Raw genomic sequence first — 24074 nt, forward strand, 5'->3', positions numbered from 1 at the left:
TTATCTCTAAGGATTGCCTCTGAAGTCCTCAAGTCCCCTACAGTGCGTGTGTGTGGTTCACCTACCCTTCTCGAGATCACTACCTTCCCGGCATGGATCCCAACACCCATCCACTCCTCACTACCTGCTCCTCTGCTTGTGTCTTTAATAAATAACATCTTTATCTGTTACTCCTCTGTCTCTTGAGTGATCCGTAACAAACTCTTTGAAGAGTGAGTGTTAATGTAATTCTGAAAAGATTGGGTCAATAGGTACACTCTTTCGGGGTTGATTTTAACTCTGCTAGAGTTGAATTAACACTTGCAATTTTGCTGTGAAGATTCAAATGACTTTAAATGGTTAAATGTTTGTCAGTACATTCAAAAGTACACTTTTTAAACCAAATTTGAAATATATATTTATGTGGGGTCAAAAGCCCTCCAAATACAAACTAAATTCAGTTATAAACTGTACATTTGGTTTTAATATAGAGTACACTCTTTTAAATGTATTGTCATGATAAACACTCTCTTTAAAAGTGTACTCAAGCAGACTTATTTTTCACAGCCCTGTTTTGGTATAGAAGTTCGTCTAACCATGAATACTGAATACACAGGGAGCGAGTGAGCCATATGTGGCTGAAGGTATAACACCCTCTTCAGATCGCTGAGTGTGGCGCTTTTTAATAAATTACTGTTCACTCAGCCACGTAACGTATTTTCTCTAGGAGGGCAAACACCCACTACAAATGGATGTGGCAGAAGGGAGAGGATTTATGGCCCCATTCGCTCGGTCCTCTCTTCCTCCATTATATCCTCCTGTCTTTTGGTTGGCCCCAGGGGCATGAGCTGCCAGGATGTATCTGTATATCTATTGATGACAGCCGACGGCTGTGGTCTGCAGGCAGATGTCCTCCCTTCCATCGGGTAAAACCACAGTAAAAACCCCTCTGCTCTTTGATTCCTCACCCAGCCCTTCAAACATCTGCAAATCATTGGCACTGGAGATCTCAAAACCAATGCTCTGCATAGCTCAACAATGCCTTTATGATCAGGCCTAAAATAGCCTGCTTTGTTCTTTACTTGTCTGAAGTTCTAGGTGAGACAAAAAGCCTCAATATTGCTTCTAAACTGCCATCGTGAGCCATTTTCTGTCAGCTTTTTTGTGGAGGGTTGCTATTATTTTTGCGAACGTTTCAAGCTTTTTGAGCTTTGCAGAAATGGAAGCTTTAGCCTAAGTTCTGCCAGGAAGACTCAATCAGTTCGTCACTAATTACCTTCATCATTATCCAATCACGTCTTTATACTCCTGTATAAAAGATCGTACTTACACATGTTTGAGTTCGCAGATGCCAACGCGACAACAACCGCAGATTCCGACGCGATTGTACTTGCTCAAGCTGTTGTGTTTATTCATCTACTTGCTGTAATTAAGTTCGTGCCCCGCAAACTATCTAGAGTTCGACGTTCCTCTAAGATGCACACGGGATCGTTGGCTTAGCTCTGTGTCGCGGTGATTATCTGCAGTCGTTTGTGTTGGATGATTTACAAGCTTTTCTCGGCAGAGGATGTGAACATTGGCGGAGTTCCGTGTGCTTCCAGGCCAGGGTTGCCAGGTTCTCAAAACCACCAGTTACTACTATTTAAAAAAAAAAAAAAAAAAAAAAATAGCCCAATCGCGTTCAAAAGGGATTTATCGGTAGAATTCACATTCTAGGGGCTATATATAACACTATTGGGGTCACCTCAAACCCAGGACAGAAAAGGCAACCCACAAAAAAAAAAAAAAAAAAAAAAAAAAAAAAAAAAAAAAAAAAACGGTCTTGGCAACGCTGGTGCTTTCCGAGATGTCGCGTCAGTGCTGCTTGGGTCTCAACACCTGAAAAGACTTTGGTCTCAATCAACAAATATTCATCTGTACGCTCACGTGAACCTGCAGCAATGAAGTTTCTCCGGACCAGCAGACAGAATTAAGGCTGCCAGTCTCTTCGGCATCTCGCCTCCATCACTTCACAAGTCTACAGCATTATAAGTATCATTTTGTTCTATGCACTTGCGGCGCCTGGGCATTAATTTATTCTCTGCAAGGATTTATACTTGCACGTTCAAATAAAACACTGGGCGTTTCGTGCTTGTTTATTGACTTGCACAGCATAATTAAGATGTTGATCATAGTGCATGCAATTTTCAGAATTTCTTCGTAATGAGGCACTTTAAGGCTCATCATAAACGCTACAATCTTTATACTGAAAGATTTTTCGCATTTCTTAAAAAAAAAAAAAAAAAAAAAAAAAAAAAAAGCTCTGTCTAGCACACTTGAGATTCGCTGTTTTAATCCTATGCTTTAATATTTGCTTATTCAGTCTTTCATTTGCGTTATTCCTGAAAGTTCATACTCTAATGGGATTCTATGGTTGCAGATGCAGGGAACCGCTGCTTTCACCTCATCTTTACATGGCTTACTCTTGGGCTAGTGAATCATGAACACCGGATCTACCAAGCTGATGCGTATATGGACCCTTCTTTTGAGTCGTAGGTAAGATTCGGCTCAATGCTCCGTCAGCTGGCATATAACTCCACGTGACACGAGTTGCTGCTGACCTTATTTCAGAGTAGTGACATATCTCCAGTTTAAACCGAATATTAATTAGCAGGCATGGTTTGTTTGCACTCCTGGTCTCCGTCTCAAGGCGCGGTCGCACTTGACTTTCAACATGCGAAATTATTTCGAACGCCACTGCGAATATGGGCGGGAGCAAGATAAAACAGTCTCCCCTCAATTATTACAAGATGGATTATTATGTTTGCTAGCACTGTCTTTTGCAACGGCGTCGAAAGCGTTTTATTATATTGTAACGTTACTCTGTATCTCTCTATAAATATATACACCCTAAGGGGAGGAGGGGGAGAAGAAAGAGAGAGAGAGAGAGAGAGAAAAAAAAAAAAAATATATATATATATATATATATATAAAACGTTGTCATTCCAATGTATCACCTGTTCCCGTCGACACTACAAACCATGCAGCTTTTCTTTTATAAATCTTTTAATGTATTATAAACTAGGACGCTGTGCAACAGCTAAAGTATATAGCGCTTCCTTTTTGAATTTTTGTACAGAGGCCATGCAATAATGTATCGCTCTTCTACTGGTCCACATCCTCACGTTATGCAAATTCCCTGGTCAGAGTTCACCAAACTTGAACTTTGGAACGCAGCGAAATGCAAAATTTTTCGCATAAGCTTGCGTTTCCGGTCCGACGCATTCGCATGCGTATGAATGGAAGTCAATGGAGAGAAAAGTGCAGTGTGACCGCCCATCACTCATAACTAACTAACGGCCGGAGGGGCGCGTTAAGTAGGTTCTGCTCATGTTATCAAACTGACGTCATCAGAAAATTATTCGTTACAGGGTGGAAATATTCAGAATTTGATAAGATTGCTAAGACAAACAATGTTTAATTGTTTACATCAAGATTAGCAATGTGTGCTAGTAAGTCAATTCGATTTATGCGTATTTTAAACTTAACCTCTAATACCTCAACTTAATATTATAAGAGAAAAAAAAAAAAAAAAAACAGACAGCTGTGCCCTCAGCCAACCCGGATTCTTCAGTCTGCCCTCCGTTAGCAGACATAATACTAAACGAAGTGCTACGTCAGCTGGAAAAGGCGTCGCTCCCTCTACAATCAAGCCTACACGTTTGCATGGTCCGCTTCTAATGTTTTTCCTTCCAATTTTTTGCGTTCCTATTCTAATTTCGACCGTTGCTCCTTTCTTGTCCAAAAAAAAAAAAAAAAATCGCAATCTTAATTTCTCTATTCGCAGACTCTTTGCCAGCATCTAATCCACGCTAAATTTTATAATCAAATTTTCAAGCTTTTTGGTTATTCAGTTCTATTACTACTTGAGGGGTTAGCTAAATCTTCCAACAAATTAAAGACAAATGTCTGCCTATTACCCTGCCCATATTGCAAAATGAATTACTTCCATCTGCTACGGCCTTCCTTCAAAGTACCTCAATATTCTTCTGGAGGCAGTGTTTATCTGCTTTCTACAGGTTATGCTTCCAGGGGAATTCACTTCAAACCAATCAATTTGATCCTGCTCGCGGCATTTCCTTCAGATCTATGATTCGGACCAAAAATTCTTCACACTCTCCTCAAGCACTCAAAACCGATGTGCAAGGTTCTGGTGTCACCTTAACAATTCTAAAATCAATAATCCTGTCCCTTCTCTGCATGGTGAAATTTCTTAAAAATCCGACCTAGAATTTCTAAAACGCACCAGCTCTATTTTTCCTAACGGAGCCCCCTTTTCAAGGCTGTTTAGAACTCACTTAACCACTGTTCTCAAAGCTGCAGTCTATCTACTGGCCATTCATTCAGAATTGGGGCAGCTACTTCAGCAGCTGAATGAGGGATCTCTACATCAGCTGTTAAGATCATGGGCAGATGGTCTTCCTAAGCATTTGAATCCTACATCAGACCTGATTCAAAACCATAATTGAAGCTCAGCAAGCTCTCCTGTAACTAATCAGGTAAATTCATGCAATTACTGGTGGTGGTGTTACTATATCTGTATGGTCTTTCAAGGCCTGTCTGTGTCTGCCTATCGTGACTATTTCTGTACGGTCTATCGAGACCTGTCTGTGTCCGGCTATCGTGACTATTTCTGTATGGTCTATCAAGACCTGTCCGTGTCCGGCTATCATGGCTATTTTTCTGTATGGTCTATCAAGGCCTGTCCCATGTCTGCCTATTGTGGCTATCTGTGTCTGGCCTATCGTGGCTATTTCTGTACGGTCTATCGAGACCTGTCCGTGTCCGGCTATCATGGCTATTTTTCTGTATGGTCTATCAAGGCCTGTCCCATGTCTGCCTATTGTGGCTATCTGTGTCTGGCCTATCGTGGCTATTTCTGTACGGTCTATCGAGACCTGTCCGTGTCCGGCTATCATGGCTATTTTTCTGTACGGTCTATCAAGGCCTGTCCCATGTCTGCCTATTGTGGCTATCTGTGTCTGGCCTATCCTGGCTATTTCTGTACGGTCTATCGAGGCCTATCTGTGTCTGGCTATAATGGCTATTTTTGTACAGCCTATCGAGGCCTGTCCGTGTCTGCCTATCGTGGCTGTCTGTGTCTGGCCTATCGTGGCTATTTCTGTACGGCCTATCAAGGCCTGTCCGTGTCCGGCCATCATGGCTATTTTTCTGTATGGTCTATTGAGGCCTGTCCTGTGTCTGCCTATTGTGGCTATTTCTGTACGGCCTATTGAGGCCTGTCTGCGTCTGCCATTGTGGCTGTCTGCGTCTGGCCTATCGTGGCTATTTATGTACGGCCTATCGAGGTCTGTCTGCGTCTGCCTATCGTGGCTAATCATGGTCTATCGAGGCCTGTCTTGCGTCTGCCTATCGTGGCTGTCTGCGTCTGGCCTATTGTGGCTATTTATGTACGGTCTATCGAGGCCTGTCTGTGTTGGCTATCATGGCTATTTCTGTACGGTCTATCGAGGCCTGTCCGTGTCTGCCTATCGTGGCTGTCTGCGTCTGGCCTATTGTGGCTATTTCCGTTGGTCTATCGAGGCCTGTCCGTGTCTGGCTATCATGGCTATTTTTCTGTATGGTCTATCAAGGCCTATCTGTGTCTGGCCATCATGGCTATTTCTGTACGGTCTATCAAGGCCTGTCTGCGTCTGCCTATTGTGGCTGTCTGTGTCTGGCCTATCGTGGCTATTTATGTATGGTCTATCGAGGCCTGTCTGTGTCTGGCTATCATGGCTATTTTTCTGTACGGTCTATCGAGGCTGTCTGTGTTCTGCCTATCATGGCTATTCTGTATGGTCTATCGAGGCCTGTCTGCGTCTGCCTATCGTGGCTGTCTGCGTCTGGCCTATCGTGGCTATTTCTGTTGGTCTATTGAGGCCTGTCTGTGTCTGCCTATCGTGGCTGTCTGCGTGAGGCCTATCGTGGCTATTTATGTTGGTCTATCGGGGCCTGTCTGTGTCTGCCTATCGTGGCTGTCTGCGTCTGGCCTATCGTGGCTATTTATGTACGGTCTATTGGGGCCTGTCTGTGTCTGCCTATCGTGGCTGTCTGCGTCTGGCCTATCGGGCTATTTATGTTCGGCCAATTGGGGCCTGTCCGCGTTTGCCTATCGTGGCTGTCTGCGTCTGGCCTATCGTGGCTATTTATGTTCGGCCTATCGAGGCCTGTCCGTGTCTGCCTATCGTGGCTATTTCTGTTGGTCTATCGAGGCCTGTCTGTGTCTGCCTATCGTGGCATTTCTGTTGGTCTATCGAGGCCTGTCTGTGTCTGCCTATCGTGGCTATTTCTGTTGGTCTATCGAGGCCTGTCTGTGTCTGCCTATCGTGGCATTTCTGTTGGTCTATCGAGGCCTGTCTGTGTCTGCCTATCGTGGCATTTCTGTTGGTCTATCGAGGCCTGTCTGTGTCTGCCTATCGTGGCTATTTCTGTTGGTCTATCGAGGCCGTTCTGTGTCTGCCTATCATGGCTGTTTCTGTTGGTCTATTGAGGCCTGTCTTTGTCTGCCTATCGTGGCTATTTCTGTTGGTCTAACGAGGCCTGTCCGTGCCTGCCTATCATGGCTGTCTGTGTCTGGCCTATTTCTGTAAAACTTAAGAAGTTTAATCTAACGTCATTATACTGGTCATGCTAACTCTCTTTCTATTTCTTCCAGGAACCTTAGGATTCTCAACTGGTGGGTATACTTCATCTACTTTTTTGGGGGGGAAGGCTGGCCCCGTCTGGAGGTCTCATAATCCACCTAATTTTGGGGGTCTGCTGCGCCCCTGCCTTCGTCTTCAGGCAGGAAATGCAGATTCGCTACCCTCGGATTACGAACCATGGACGGGGCCTTCCGCCAAAGAAATTTATAATTGTGCTCGCTGAGCTGTCAATAAATGTATGCTTCGTACATTCTTCTATCTCCCGAGTCTTTCTGGTAGAAATGGAAGCTTTAGCCTAAGTTCTGCCAGGAAGACTCAATCAGTTCGTCACTAATTACCTTCATTATCCAATCACGTCTTTATACTCCTGTATAAAAGATCGTACTTACACATGTTTGAGTTCGCAGATGCCAACGCGACAACAACCTCCACCCTCCCCACCACCACCAGGATGGTCCTGTCCTTACCTTCCAGGGGGGGGTCTGCTGCGCCCCTGCCTTCGTCTTCAGGCAGGAAATGCAGATTCGCTACCCTCGGATTACGAACCATGGACGGGGCCTTCCGCCAAAGAAATTTATAATTGTGCTCGCTGAGCTGTCAATAAATGTATGCTTCGTACATTCTTCTATCTCCCGAGTCTTTCTGGTAGAAATGTATTTCCAATGAGTTTCCAATGTTTTCCCATCAAATTAGGTTGGATTGTGATAGTGACTTGTTGTTGTGGCCACCTGGAACACACTATTAACCATAAATCAACACCCTGGCAGCCACCAACAGCACTTTATTATGGTAGCAAGGTCTGAAAAAAAAAAAAAAAACTGAAATAAAATCTTTAGAAATGTAAAAATCTGGTTCAGTCTGTCAACATTTAGATGCTTCCAATGGTCCAGGAGTTCCAACTATTTTTGTGAGTTAACTCTGAAACTCTTTTGCTATTTATCAGCTTGTGCTGGCAGATATGACCTTCAGCTCAAAAACTGAGATACCTCACACACTTCCTCCAAAGAACCTCACCTTGAGCCCCACTCACATTCAGAAGACAGAAATAAAGGCAGCACATTTGTGTAGTTGAGGTAACAAGTGGAAAAACAAGTTTCTGTAGTAGTCGTACATGTGTGTGCACATGAGAGATTGTAATGTACCAGCATCCTGACCTACAGCCCGCTGTGTAAAGCTGCAGGGTTTTTACATCCCTCCTCAGCAGGGGTCTTACAGCTTGGACCACTTACTCAAACATTAGCATTTCGATCAGCCATTTCCTCTCTATAAACTCCAGAGATACTCCACATGATACAGCAAGGTCATGCCTCGATTTTGACCTCATGTCCACTTTTAGACGTTAAGGGTTGTTGTGAAATCCTTGTTAATATTTGACAATTTCACTCAAAAGACACATTATAAATATCTATGTCCACTTTGCAAAGACAATATGAACAACATAAATAGCTTAGATACATATGTTACGAGGAAATTGCTTGTTACAGCTGTGCATATGGCAACAATTATAAAATCGCCAGACCTAAAATCTGTAGACTCCAGTCTTCCTAACGTAAAGACCAAAAGCTTATAGAAGAGGATGATTTTGATATAAAGCCTGCCACAAACTGAGGCTAAGCACACCTCCCAGCAAAAACTTCTTGAAATATCCAGCACCCAAAAGCAAAGTGCTTTTGCACAAATGACACATATTAACAGAGGAGTGTTTGGAATTAGCTTCTTTCCAATCACGGTCTCATGAGTCCAGCATGAATCCCAGTTGAGGATATAAAAGTGACAATGATTTCACACTTAGTTGGCAATGAGCCAGCCATTTTGTGTTTTATAGCATACAAATGAATAACCACAATCCTGAGAAATAATGCATGAGAAGTTATCAAGCAGCTGTATGGTACTGTTCAGGAGAAATGTGCTGTGCGGGGCTGGGCTTTCAGACTAAAGCTCATTGTAGCTGTCAATCCAAACAGGATAACGGTAGCCAACTAAAGCTCAGCATCCCCATCACACAAAGCTGCACTTCAAGCATCCTTAAACCACATAATGCCATGATTAATCCCATTAGTTTCAGTTTGACTTCAGGTTCCATCTTTTTCTTTAATCTTCCATTGAGTTTATATATAAAAAAAAAAAATAAAAAAAATCAATTTCTCAATTTAGCGTGATTGGTAAACAAAAACTACATTGCCAAAGCAGTGCCAAAAACGCAAAATAATAGGCTATAATGAAATTGAATAACTGAGAAAAAAATAAATAAAATAAGTCTGCCTATTAACAAAGGATCCATTAAAAGAAATTCAAAATAAGATTAAAAAGCTGTGAAAATAAATTAAATAAGCAATTGTTTAATTAAAGAGGAATACACTGCGAAAGGTTAACGTCATGCAAAGGTGCACAGTAATTATAAAAAAAAAAAAAAAAAAAAAAAAACAATATATATATATATATATATATATATATATATATATATATATATATATATATATATATATATATATATATATATATATATATATTGCAGATAATATGCAGATATTTTTGGTTGTAGAATTAATATTTAAAATACATTTTATATAATACATTTAAAAAAAAAAAAAAAAAAAAAAAAAAAAATATATATATATATATATATATATATATATATATATATATATATATATATATATATATATATATATATATATATATATATATATATATATATATATATATATAGCTCCAACAGTTGTAATATAAGCCAATGTTTCTGCGGAGATCCGGTCTCTCCATCTCTCCTCTCATCGTACCTGTTTTGAAGAAGGCATCCGTGTCTGAATCATTGGGTCCGTCCTCCGCCGCTTCAGCAGAATTCATCGTTCCTCTTAGATCTCACAGTTCAAAACAACGGGGAATATATCCAGATTCAGCGCTCCATCATGTCTTTACTTCTGTGTTTTGACGGCACAGCCCTCGATCTGAGCGACAAAGCGCAGCTCTGCATTGGCTCCTATTGTCTCCAGATGCGCCTCTCCTCCTCAGATGGCTTTTTCGCTTCTTTTGAGTCGGTTCTTTTGAACCGCTTCACCAATTGGACTGGTCGATTCTTTCGCGAATTGGTCTGTTCCGGTCGGAGCGGTTATCAAAAGAGCTTTAATTCCAAGTGTGTTTACACCATAGACAGTAAAAGTTTACACACACTAGAAATTCGTCTTGGTGTCAGGAGCTTCCGGTTCAGAAAGTACATAGGCAGACGTACATATAATTTAAGGTAGGGTAGGTTTATAAAGTGAAATAATAAAGTGACTAGACAATTAGAAAATATCAGACACAATAGTGAATGTGAATATGGCCTGGTGAAAAAGAATAGCCTACTAAATAGTTCGGTCTTGTCCGGATCGATAATGATAGAGCCTGAATTTGATTGATCCTCTTTGCATGAACAATTAGTGTGAAGTATAAAACACATTAAACTTGAATACTGTAGCCTAATGTAGGCTGACTCAATCAAAACAGCATAAAGAAATACGAATGTTTTGTTGAAATATTTTCTAATTTTCACTTGACACTCGGGTACGAGTGTGACCTAAAAGTACCGATGAATCTTTTTTTAAACCGCTTCATTTAAATTAACTGCTCAAAAGAACCGATTCGCGAAAACGACTCGGAGCAGCTCAACACAAAGCGCGCGGCTGCATGTGTCAGATGGGAAAGAGCGCGATCCTGACAGTGAAAGCTGGTGATGTCATGAATCCTGCTTAATGTCCGCGCGCGTGTTGGACACTCTTTTACTCTCTTATAAATATTTTCTTTAAAAAAGTTAATGAGAGTTAGGCTACTTTAGAAACCTAAGAACGCTCATTTAGATGGCTTCCCGGAGCACCAGAGACTGTGTTTGCGGCTGTGGACTGTAGGCTATTTTCCAACAATAGAAAGCAGAAGGGAAATGTGTCTGTGTGTGTGTGTGTGCGTGTGTGTGTGTGTGTGCGTGCGCGCGTGTGTGTGTGCGTGTGTGTGTGCGCCCACCCTCTGTGAGATATCACGCCCCTTTCACTCTGGACTCTTTGAGCTATTGATGATTCTTACTGCTGAGAACATATATTTTCATAATAAACAGAAAGCACGTGTGTTGTACACACACGTTCGTATGCGCTGTTATGCCACTAAATGAATAAATAAGAAATTAATAGCCTACAGAATAAAAAAAAGAAGAAGAAATCAGGATACAGAAATAAAAAACAATGACTCTTGCATCATCAGTTGTTGTTATTACTTCTAATAGTAGCTTACATTGTGCACATTACATTATATTTATTGGATTTTATTGGATTTGTGCTCTGCTTTGCTTTTACACTGGTTGTAGAATATATTTTTTAAAAAAATACATTTGATATAATAGCTACATTTTAAAATACACTTTGTTATTTTGATTATTTAGGGATGAAAGTAGTTTGCTTCTGAGATACGATCAAGCAAACGAATAAATAGAGGTTGTGGGGTCTCAAAATATAAGAAAGAAAAAGAAAAGAACCCAGAGAATAAAAAAATTTGTATTTACTGCCCCCTGCTGAAAGACACTAAATATCACAGTAGTTAAAATCAATTCTTTTGGTGGTTCAGAGACAACGTTCACCTTATTTGTTAATGTTTCAGGAGACATTTTAGCTTATAAATGTATAAAGCTATACATATATTATATGATGCTAACTACTACCATATATTATGGCAATTAGTGATACAATTAATTAATAGCCCTTTGTTGATTTAATTTCATAATTTCTATCTTCATTTATGTTGCCTATGATGATTATGTAATCAGATTTTTTTAAATATATAAACACTTATTGTAATTAAAGTTGTTAGTAAACCGTGTAAAAATAAAATAAAAATGTCACATTTAAGTCATCAAGCGTACTTGAAATAAATACATTTTAGTTGTAAATCATCCTTGATATTCTTTTTTTCTAAAATGTATATATATATACAATGCCAGCTTCCTTCAGCCACCCTACAGGCCCCTGTTACTCAAACATTCAGCAGATGGTTTATTCAAATGTCAGAATCACACAACACCGTCACACACTTATTGTTTATTGTTTATTGTGAAATCACTGACATAAGACCACAATGTTAATATAAAGTGTGTGGCTGATTTACATTATATTTTTTAAGATAAAAGTAATTCTTCCAAGCAGATGGACTTCTGAGAAAGTTAAGGAAGCGAACTGATCACTCTAGTGCACATCAAGTGACTTTCTTTATGCTTTGGTTTTCTTCAGCACAGTTTTTACACTTTAAGAACAGTGCTGACCCACATCTGTTCTCTGTGAGAGATGAGTCATGCTGAACAGAAGCAATGACATGTTTATGGTCAGGTGTTTAGGAATGGAACGTACCAAATGGCTCCCCCGGTGAGTTTAGTGTTACTGGATGATTCTCAGAGAACAGTGAGCATTAAGAAATGTTGCATCACAAACATCTGCTCTCGATTTTTCTTTCATTCTACTCTTGAAACAGTGGTTTCTCATCATTAAAAATGTTTTAATATATATTTAATATATTCATTATAAAATATGTGGTCAGGTTTATTTCTGTCAATCATGTTACACAGAAAACAAAATATTAGTTTTGTTCAATTTCTGTATACGTGAGGTCAGCCTCCCCTTGTGATAGAGAAATACCTTTAAATGTGTTGAATGTACATTGTATTGAGTGTATCAATTAAAAAGTATAATAAAAAAAAATTATTTGCACATAATATAATATGAATTAAAAATACATTACAATTTAATAAATTATTATTTACAATGATATTATTCAAAATTAATACATTTTTTCAATGTACTAAAATGTACTATTAATTGTTACAAATGTGTGATTAGATATATAAAAATGGGATAAAATTTTAGTCGAAATTACATTAAAGTATATATATATATATATATATATATATATATATATACGTATATATATATATATATATATATATATACATATATATATATATATATATATATATAAATATATATATATATATATATATATATATATATATATATATATATATATATATATATACACATATTTATTTATTTATTTATTTACCTATTTATTTACTTATTGTTTCTTTTTTTTTTACTATACAGATACTAATTTTTCAAAAGAGTCCACTTCAAAGTACTCTTCAATCAAGTTTAGTTCATTGTAAACTTTGTTATTAAGCATTTAAAAAAAACATGGTCACTACATACTTTTGTTATATGCAAAAAGCTGTGTACAAATTTATTTAAAGACACTTTTGGAACAGAATCAGCAATGGTAAATATTGGCAGAATTTTGCGCTTTTTACTGTACTGTATAAATCTAACATCAGCAAGTTACCATGGCAGTTTCCAGACAGCATTGCTGATTCAGGCTGGAAATCTCTGTGGGAACTGCAATGATAAGTAGATAAATGAGAATCAAACCACTAACCACACTGAGAGCCAACAGGAAAACAATTACATCTGAACTGTGGAGCCTAAAGATACAAGAAATTCCCAGTGTGCTGAAGTCCCGCTAGGGACATCAAGCCTTTGGCGGCATTTCTTTTTCCTTTTTTTTTTTTTTTTTTTTTTTTTTTTTACATCAGCTCTATCTTCAGCTGTAATGCTTTCACCTAATATAGATTAATATATTTGAAAACCATTAACAAAATCATTAAAAAATAAAATAATAATCTTTGTCCCCTAGTCAGTTTCCTTAGTCTCTGATTATTTTCACCTGTCTCTTGTTCAGTTCCCTTGTTAAAGTGTGTGTATTTTCTTCTTTTGTTAAGATCAGATCGGTCTTCTGGGGTAAGCGTTTGCATTTCTCATGAGTGCATTTTGCTTTTTCAAATAAGGAGATTAACTGTATTTTAACCAGACTACTCTATATCACAAGAAGCTTGATAATACGTAATAAGATAATAAGTAGTTTGATAGATTATAGTTTCAAAGTAAATTACTCAAGATTAGTGTAAAGTGAATCCTCTTGAAAAAGAAGTAAACATTTGCCTACTTTGAAAATGTAAATAATACACTTTAAAGAGTGCATTGTGCAAACGGAATGGAATCTTTAGACATATAATGACATAGTCATTGATTAAATTAAAATGTATTATAGTTCAGTTATGTATTAAATTCAATTATCTGGACTTGAGTGTTTAATATATATATATAATTTATAATTTATAAGTTAAAAATTTAACCATATTTTTTAAAACAATAAAAGTAGGTATGCAAATGCATATATATATATATACACACATTTGCATACCTACTTTTATTGTTTTGAAAAGGTACCACCCCAATGACAGCTTTTGTACTTTTTTTTTAAGTGAATGTACTGACAAGCATATAATAAAATGAAATATAATGTTATTTCTATTGAAAACTTGTATGTCATGCATTTAAATATTGTAATAATTAATTTGCAATATCAAAGGTGCTATTTAGTCATTTTTAAATATATTAACTTTAAAAGTAATAAATTAAACTTTTTAATGTAAACCAAGAAAACTTTAGTCAACACATCAAAATAGATAATTATTGTATCTTCAAACTAGATGAATCTGCTCCACTTTCACTCATTTAACTGAAGAAGTAAATGCTACACAATGTCAACTGGCAATAATGGATAAATGGTTATCAGAGAGTGAGTGAATTTATTAAAATTCTGAAACGCACTCTCTTTATAATCACTTAAACTGTCACTCATCTTAGTAAATTTTCATCTCACAAAGTTACGTTATAATCAGTGAAGCTTTAAACCACACAATCAATCATTCTCACGTTTACAACTTTTTTATTTGTGAGTGTTCAGGATATCACTAAGTTACATATGTAACCCTAGTTCCCCGAAAGATAGGGGAAATTAGAAGACTTAAGCAATGGAAATTGCATCCACTATCCACCTGCTTATGGTCTGCTTGGTCTCAGGGAGACCTTTCTTAGGAGGACCATAGCAGACAGATAACTGCTCAGATTTCCTTCACAGGGCAGCTCTGTGGACGTAGTCTAGGTCCTGAAAGGGAAAAGGACAGATGGCTTGCAGTACTATGGGCCAAGGAAACAAGGAGGGCACCTTGGGAACATACCCTGGCCTAGAGTGTAGGAAAACTCTGGCCATGCCAGGTGAAAAGTCAAGGCAAGAAGAGGCCACAGAAAGGGCCTGAAGGTCACCCACTCTTTTAAGAGAAGAGAAGAGATGACTAACAAGAATAATCTCTTGACTGTAAGGTACCTGTCTGAAATCTCAGCCAAAGGTTAAAAAGGAGGTATACAGAGAACCATGGCCAAATCCTATGGAGGGACTCTAGAGCATGCCAGAGACCTCAACCTCAGGTTACCAAGGAGGAAACTAGTAACTAGCGGATCTCTGCCCAATGACTGGCCACCAAGAGGGGTGTGGTAAGCAGTTAAGGCCACCACATATACCTTCAAGGAGGAGGGGGATAACCCTGTAGAGAACCGTTCCTGCAGGAACTCCAGCACTGAACCGACTCAGCAGTTAAATGGGTCCAGCTGATGGTTGCCACACAAGAAATGAAAAGGCACCACTTCATGGCATATGATTTCCTCGTGGAGGGAGCTCTGTACTGGAGTATGGTCTCAACAACCTAAGTTGAGAGGCCATATGCTAAGAGCTGTGCCCCCTCAGGGGCCATGCCCACAACTTCCATATCTACAGATGGGGATGAAGGATGAAACACCCCACATGAGAAGGTCCCTCCTGATCGGAATCTCCAGGAGAGACCCATCGAGAAGAGACATAAGGTCTGAGGACCATACTGGGGCAGGCCAGAATGGGGCTACTAGCAGAAGACTGACCCCGTCCATGCCTATTCTCTACAGAACTAGCACTAACAGAGAAATCAGGGGAAAAGTTGACACAATGAAAGCAAATCCTAACACCGGGCCCTGAGACAAGATCCAAGGTTTCCTCTTTAGTCCGTCTTCTGAAGGTCGGCTTGGTAAGTCTGCAACACCATGATGGAGTGCAAGCAAGCCCCAGCCTGACCTGCCACCATGTGTGCTTTACCCACCAAAACCTAAGAATTCCTCAGCAGAATCAGGACCTGAGCCACGAGGAACACTAGTGAGGGTGCCCACCTCAAGGAGTGCCCATCGGGAGTAGAGCATCCGCATTCTCTCGAGAGCTGACTGGCTGTGCTCCACTCCTAAACAAACAATGCACAAGTTGTGTGTATCCCCACCCATAATGAAGAGCGGGCAGAGAGGTACACACAGCTTGAAACGTTGCTTGTCAGTAACCTTTGCCATTTTTATGCAAAAATAAGAAAAGTTCTATACTTGCAGAACACTACATAAAAGACCAACACATACAGAGCACTTAATGAATGACAGGAGCTTTCTCTGTGTCAACCACGTGTGTTTTATACTTCCTGGTCACTACAACACCCTGTGATATCTCACCATTCCATTGGACTGATTTCACACATGATTCAGTGCGTGGTCTCGCAGAAGAATTCCCAAAACATTTCAACGCAGTGTGATTTCCTGAAGGGGAAATCAGTACTGAACAAAACTTCAGCTTTTTGAAGAGTGAATGGATTGTAACAAACTTAAACATCTCTGAGTGGCCAATCCATTCAAGAAATCAACAGATGTCTGACTACTCTGCTCAACACTACAAAAATGCATTGTAAATATAATATAATAGAATTGTAAATAGAATTGCCAGTGAAGATAATTATATGAAGAGCCCCACCCCACAAGTTGGCAGGATTGGGTAACATGTTTGTGACGGTAGGAAACGGCATTTTTGAGACTTTGGTATACACCAATTTTAAGAAGTGGATGCTTAACAACTGTGTCTTTAAGTGTCACGATCATTAGATGGAGTGCACATGAACTTCAGTAGAGGGCACTCCACTCAGGAACATTCTACCCATCAACCACCAGATGTCACTTGGACACTAACACCTCTCATACTGTTGCACCAAACCCAAACTACATTCCCCATGAGTCACGGCATCACAATCACCTTGCCACACCTGCACCTCTTTCATCAGCCAATTTCCTTGCCACACCTGCACCTCATTTACACACACATAAAAGCAGCACAATCACCCTCACTCGCTGTGAAGTCTTATTTAGCCTGTCTAGCATTTCCGTGCGTTTTCCCTTGTGTTTGTTTTTCCCGTGTCTGATGTTGGATTGTGTAACCGACTCTGATTGGGGCTGCCTGCCCCAATCTCTGCTTGTAATCGTTAATGATTCTGGATATCCCTAACACACCTGACGCCATTCCTGATTTCTCCCTGTATGACCATTCTCTTAATACAATTCTGCACATGGATCCGAACGCCTCTGACTCCTTGTTACATTAAGCATATTGAAAAGACCAGACAGATGTGTAAACAATTGAAAAAAAAAAAAAAAAAAAAAACATTTTTCACCACAGGGATCTTTAAATAATTGAGCATGGTCATTTACTAAAGCCATAACCGTACATTTCTGTCATTATTTACTAATTTTTTTTTACAGGGGTCATATGATGCGATTTTTCTTTCTTTTTGGAGTGTCACAAGCTCTTTGTGCATGAAGAAGCTGTGTAGAGTTGCAAATACTAAAGTCTGTAATCCAAATAGATATTCTTTATCAAAGTTAAGACTCTGCCACGGCTCATTCAAACACGCCCCCACATGTCTACGTCACTACGTGCAAATATTTGCGTAATGCTACCCAAATGTTCACGCAAAGAAAGAAGGCGTTGTTTCAGTAACCGCAGTTAGTGTTGAAGCAGCCATGTCAGGGATATGCAGTGTGTATCTAGGTAAAAGCAAAGGACTTTTTTGGCCCTCCAAAAGTAGATGCATTTGGGTATTTTTAAGATTACTTACAACAGAAGAGCAATGCATTTTATGGATGAACCTAGAAGAGGAGGTAAATCTGACTTTGCCATGACAACCTGGCGCTTCTGAATCAGCTACTTTAAGTATGTTTTGTTATTGGTTTAAGTATTTGCTATTGAATGTTCAAATACGGAGTTTTACACATCGCTTGTGTCTGTGTGTGTGTGTGAGTGTGCGTGTGTGTGTGTGTGAGAGAGAGAGTGTGTGTGTGTGAGAGAGAGAGAGAGAGAGAGAGAGAGAGAGAGAGAGGGGGGGGTCACACAGTGGAGTCATTTGGTGTTCGGCCAATCACAGTGCACTGGGTCACTTGGCCAATCGGAGCAGACTGCAATTGTTGGAAGGAGGAACTTTGTAGTAAAGCGACACGTTTGAGAGAGGCGGGGCATAGAGGACCTACAATAATGTACAGTATTTGAAAAAGAATGTGTTTTTGGAACATTAAAGCATGTCAACATATTCTACCAAATACACAAAAATAATGATCTTTAAAAAAACATCACATGACACCTTTAAGTGAACTGCCCCTAAATTGTATTGAAATGCTGTATAGTCCTTTCTCAGTCCATCTCTCTCTATCTCTCTCTCTCTTTCAGGCAGATGTTTTGTCTAGGGTTTAGGGCAGTGTTCCCAGAGAGTGTTTACTTTATGTTTCCTGTGGGCGATTTGTGTCCCTGGAAGTGCAGCTGATGCATCAGGAAACTCTTCTTACTGGAACACATTTGCAGATAAGACCCTCCACACGCTGTGTTTACAATATGTTTACAATAAACACCCAAATAATATAAACTACAAGCTTTATACAGATAATAGATTTGGTAAAATCACTTTTTTGAGTCTTTTTTTTTTTTTTTTTTTTTTTACAATTTCTATTTTTATTATGCCAATATTTCTTTAAATCCCCCAGGTGGCGCAATAGTTTCCTCAGTAAAGATTTTCACGAATAGCTGGTCGTCATCAGTTTTGTTTGTGAATGTCTCCACTCTGTGCTTGTGGATGTAATCTTTATTATTTTTGGATGAACTATCACTTTAACTGTCACCTATTCATTATCAATGGCTGACCACTCCAACACCAACACAGATCTGTATTATCAATTTATAAATTGATATATTGAAGACATCATTAAGATTCTTGTTTTTCATGACACACAGTCACTTCTGTTTTTTTGGCGCTAGTAATTTCCGCCCTGTTTTTAGTCAAATGTTGACAAGAAGGACCATGTCATTGGTGGTGCTAAAGATCCCTCATTCTGGAGACCTCAGCAGGTGTTTTCTGTATTCAGAATTTAAGTCAAAATCCATACACTAAACCCAAAACACAGAGACATACATAAGATGGCCATTCCACATGTTCCTGGCGATCTATAGCCTGCTGCTTTCTCTCCTGCTATACATCAGATCCAAGAACATATATTTCTCACAGTCACATTTCTTTCAAAGTCTCTCATTATTTAGCCCAAGGCAGCAGGACTTGGTTTATGCTTTGCTCAAAGTCTAGTAGCCAATCAGTGTCATTGTGCAGAGCCAGATGTTGGGTTTGTGTAGTGGGCGGCTGGTTTGTATAGGGGGCTGTTAAATACCTGCCAAGTTTTTATGAGCTGTTTCTACTTGCACTGGGATATGTGCAGTACCCTGGTACATTTGGTCACGTGTCCATCAGCCTTGCTTTCACTTTTAGTCTTAACATGTGTTGACATACTGCTGACAGATTATATGATTTTTATTTTATTTTATAATTTTATAATTCTGAATGTATTCATATATATATATATGAATTTTGTATATTCATATATATATATATATATATATATATATATATATATATATATATATATATGAATATACAAAATTTATTTAAATGTTTTTGATCAATTGAATGTATCTATGCTTCTTTAAAAAAAAATACTTTTTACTTACTTTACAAAGTTTTACTGTACATTTATAGTGTTTTAGACAGTATTAAATACATACTTTCTACAAACATTAATTCTATGTACATGTATCCAAAAGAAGCCTTAGGTAAAACTATTACATTAAACAATGAAAACTTGTCCTATATTCACATTCCTCTGGCTTCAAATGAAAACAGAAAAGCAGTGAGGCACACATCTAATTTTTAGTCTGAGCAGTGTTCAGTCCTCCCCCTTCAACTCCTATAACCCTGCGACCAATGAGGAACTCTCAGCCTGTGATGTTAGGATCCATGCCAGCAAGTTCGGTGCCGACAGGGAGAACACGTTGAGAGCAAATCAGAGTCAGGACAGCGAGTCTGGACGCGCTCTCTGCTGTGTCCCGCTGAACTCCTGTGAATGACAGACGTGCAGCAGACGGACACTAATCTCTTCAGAGTCCAACACGACAGTCTGGGTGAGTTTGCTCTGACTCTTTATGCAGCTTAAGATGACGTTTAAATAGTTTGAGTTTACCTGTGAGAAATGTTGATCTCACACTCATATATTAGTTCAAATGGTACATCAAATCCACTTTTTGCACATTCTGTGCAAGGTCAAATGCAAATGCATTGTTATACTGTAGACCACTGTATATACTTTTTTCCCGTCTAGGACACCTGTGTGAACTGATTTTATCCACTATAAATCACCAAAAACACAATCTGATTAAAAATCATTAGAAAATGTATTTAAGAGAAACGCTCCTGCAGCATAGACATTTGCTTTGTTATTTGTTACCTAATTCATTTTTAAGTGAGTCACATTTTGAGGACATTGCAAATAATGTTTATTGTGATTAACGCATGAAATATGACGATATCCTTACATACAGTATACTGTAAGAGGTGTGTAATGTGGGTATATTTCCAGTTATTCCACATTCTGTATAATTACTCCTAATCAACATAAATATGACGTTTATTCTGGTTGAATGTCTTTGATCCTAATGCTGTGGTTAAATTCATGATGTGCAACAATGCCTGTGAAGATGAATGAAGCCTCAGTTTCGTTAGGTTAATGAATAGACGTTTGCCCTTTATTAAGTTTATTATGTATGAAGGGTGAGGTGTATCAGAGGGCGTTACTTTCTATAAAGCCCCTTCCTGTTGTCTTTTTTTCTGAACTATGACTGGTATGATCAGTTCTTTAACAGCCACCCCCCCTCTCTCTCTCCACCCTCCAGATGTGTTAGATTCAGTGCTTTAAATGGTCATATGCAGGTTAGGTGGTTATGTTGTGTTTCAGAGCTGGTGTGATTGGAGGACATTGACAGACTCTTTTCATGTCTTATCTGTGTTTGTTCAGAATCCTGTGAGTGAGTCAATGAACACAAATGTTTCCTCTTGTTGTGTGTAGACAATTCTATACAAAGTGTCTGTGCAGCTGGCTGAAGTTACATTTAACAAGACACCTCACCACCAGTGTTTCTGTTTTCTGACAGGACAGAACATTTTTGAAGCTTGATTACATTGTTTTACCAGAGGCAGAACCACACACCATACAGGCCAAACCCTCATTTTAGACTATTTGTTGAAGTATATCATACATTATTATTATTATTATTATTATTATTATTATTATTATTATTATTATTATTATTATTACATCATAAGCATCTGGTCTTCACCAGCTTCTATAATTATACAACTCTTATTTTGTGGGATAATACACAAAAGCAAAAGGAGGCCAAAATGCTGAAACCATGACTGTGCCTCATTCTGCTCCCTAGTTTCCCTGTTGTGAATCAGAACAACACAAATTCAGATACATCAACAAGGAAGGCAGTTGTTGTTGTCATCACTCTGAGGAGAATTATAAGGCAATTTCCGAACAATTTGAAACCAATCATTCTTGAGTTTCTACATTCTACAGGATGATTTACAAACAGAGAACACTGAGGAAAACAGAAAATTCTTGTCAGAAGCTTGTCTTTTGAAAAAATGCACCTTGGTGTGTGTATGATACATATATAGTATATATATATATATTTATTGGGGATGAACTTGATCAAATATGGCAGACATTTTTAAATATTTTATAATATATATAATGAATGAATAATCATGTGAGAGTAAGATATACAATAACAATCCAGAAAAGACTGTATGGATGAGATGGATGTTTAGGATAAATCCTGTTCCCTGGCAGCTCTGGTGTGCATTTTTAAAGTTACATTTGAAAAAGCCACAGTATTTGTAGAACAATGTCATGAGAACAGACAGAAGTAGTCATTGTATTCAGAATGTTTCTCCACAAACACTTCAAGCCTACTGTCAAACACTGTGCTGAATGGAGGGGTGATGATTTGGCCTTGTTTTGCTGCCAATTTACCTGAAGACCTGGCTGTCATCAAGTCACCCATGAACCTCCTCTTTATACTAAAGTATCCAAGAGACAAATATGATGTCATCTGTTTGATGGCCAAAACTGGTGGACACCAGAAAATTCGGGAGATGGAATAACCAATGAAAGACGAAGGATCCATTCATTCGTTGAAACATTCCCTTTCACGTGTACATTGTCCATTTAGTCATGTATGCTATAAAATATGATCTTTCCAGTTTCATTTGATGATCAGAACTGACACGTAAATTCTCACTTGTCACAGATAAACGACAACATACTGATTCAAGATTTTATGCACTTTTTCATGCAGAGGACTGATTTGGACTTGATTTCACGTTAGATTATTTTCTTGACATATGTTCCCTTTAAAGGAAACTTCAAACTCTGTCCTAAAGGGGTCGCTATGGGGAACACCTTATTGTGACCTGTGTCTGAAGCATACATTGAAAAAACAAAAACTTGTTGGCCGGTGACCGCCTCTGACATCACTACCGGAGCGATTAAAACAGGCACCGGGAGAACACGAAATTCTCTTCTTCGTCTTCACTGACTGTTCTGTTTGAAGTGTGCATCTGAAAGTACTGGTAAGAGTGATCTTTCTCTGTCTAACATGGCGACTACTAGCAAGCCTTTAGACAATGTGTGCATCCGTGTCGGCGTTATTTGACACCCGATGACACACACAATCTTTGCATCATTTGTTTGACTAAAAATCATGCATGCATTGTCTTTGATCAAGCAATCTGCATGCATTGTGAGCATTTTTTTTTATGAAAAAGCTCTGTTCTTGTTCGTCTCTCTTTCGGAGGGAAAATAGGAAAAAAGGAAGCCATCTGCTTCCCGCGGTTCAGGACCCGCCGCTCCTGAGGCACGGAGGAGAATGAGCTTTATGAATGGTTTAAAGAGGGACTTTCCCTTTCACGCTCGTAATGGTGGATGAGAGAACTCCAGGAGGATGATGTTATATCTTTAACACTTTCTGATACTGAGGTTAGTGCTCTGCTGGGTTTTTACCCAGGAAAAGCAGGAGATATTTGAGGATGGTGAAGAAGCTGAGGCTGAGCCTCCCACAATTCTCCTGCCCTGTGTATGTAGAGCTGTTTGAGGTTATGGATCGCGCCATGGCAAAGTTGGACTTGCCATGAAAGTGCGCTAACAAGGTGACACTGTGAGGCCAAAAAAAAAAAAAAAAAAAACCTTGATGAGTGTTATCTTTCTGACCATAGCCCTCCAGCTCAGGTGAGCCTTCCATTTCTGAATGATCTCCATAAGAGATCGAAAAGAAATGAAAGAGGTTGTTTTCTTCTCGCATCCTTTGGTTTTGGCATAAGAGTTGTGCCAACATCGAGGCAATGCGCGAAAACTGCTATGAGAAGATGCCTCCTCTAGAAAGAGATTTCTTTCTGTGGGAGAGACATCCTCTTTTAATCACCCTCCCTGCCATCTAAGCCCCTTAAAGAAATACATCTTGCTTAAATGGCAAGGCATACGCAGCAGCAGGTCAGGCTGTGTTTATTATTACACGATGGTGGTGCTTCAAGCATGTCAGACTGATCTGCTAAGAGACCTGAATAGAGGCGAGGGCCTTTTTCCTGATCAGGTAGCCGAGATGCTATGGGCAGGACTATGGTGGCCATGATGGTAGAGGAGAGACATCTGTGGATGAACCTGGCAGACATGGGGAAGAAAGAAAAGGCTTTCTACTCGATGCTCAGGTTTTGCCTTTTGAACTTTTCAGTATTTCAGTTGAGACGGTGATCGAGGAGTTTAGGGAGACGAAGGTGCACTCCGCTGCTTTCAGATCCTTTGTTCCATGAAGGTCTAGGTCTGAGCCTGAACAACATAGGAGTCCTGGCCTGTCTCGATCTGAGGATCAAAGACAGGCACAGAAGGCTAGTGTTGCAACCCTTGCTCCTCCCCCACCTGCGGGCAGGAGTAAGAGGAGTGGTTATGTGTCTACTAATAAACTCTGTGAGTTTCCTTTGCAGTGCTCAGTTACAGTGTTTACTAAACATTCGCTAGCACCAGCCATCAATATTCCAGTATTAGGTGGCTGAGATCACAGGTTTCTGCGGGGGCTTACACATAACATACTAATATGATTTTAATATCCAAATCCGTTAAAGCATTTTTAGGCTGCATTAATTAGGTAAACCTGAACCGGGAACACTTCCCATACCACCCGATGTACTTGCTACATCATTAGAAGAATGGCATCTACGCTAATATTAGTCTGTTTCTC

General features: G+C 39.1%; 2 protein-coding genes across 4 annotated transcripts in view; one reads left to right on the forward strand and one right to left on the reverse strand.

Annotated features, from left to right (window-relative positions):
- kalrna (kalirin RhoGEF kinase a) overlaps positions 1-9666 on the reverse strand; it is a 205455-nt gene extending 195789 nt beyond the window's left edge. The window contains exon 1 of one of the 2 annotated variants that reach the window (XM_052606894.1): positions 9446-9666. In XM_052606894.1, the coding sequence (XP_052462854.1) occupies positions 9446-9512 (67 nt within the window). In that variant the 5' untranslated portion in view covers positions 9513-9666. The remainder of the gene's footprint in view (positions 1-9445) is intronic. The other variant, XM_052606893.1, reaches the window with a different exon arrangement.
- Positions 9667-19718: 10052 nt separating this feature from the next.
- mylka (myosin, light chain kinase a) overlaps positions 19719-24074 on the forward strand; it is a 74073-nt gene continuing 69717 nt past the window's right edge. The window contains exon 1 of one of the 2 annotated variants that reach the window (XM_052606905.1): positions 19719-19901. The gene's annotated coding sequence lies outside the window, so the exon portion shown is untranslated. The remainder of the gene's footprint in view (positions 19902-24074) is intronic. The other variant, XM_052606904.1, reaches the window with a different exon arrangement.

The sequence above is a fragment of the Carassius gibelio genome, chromosome A9, assembly GCF_023724105.1.
Source record: "Carassius gibelio isolate Cgi1373 ecotype wild population from Czech Republic chromosome A9, carGib1.2-hapl.c, whole genome shotgun sequence".
NCBI lineage: Eukaryota > Metazoa > Chordata > Actinopteri > Cypriniformes > Cyprinidae > Carassius > Carassius gibelio.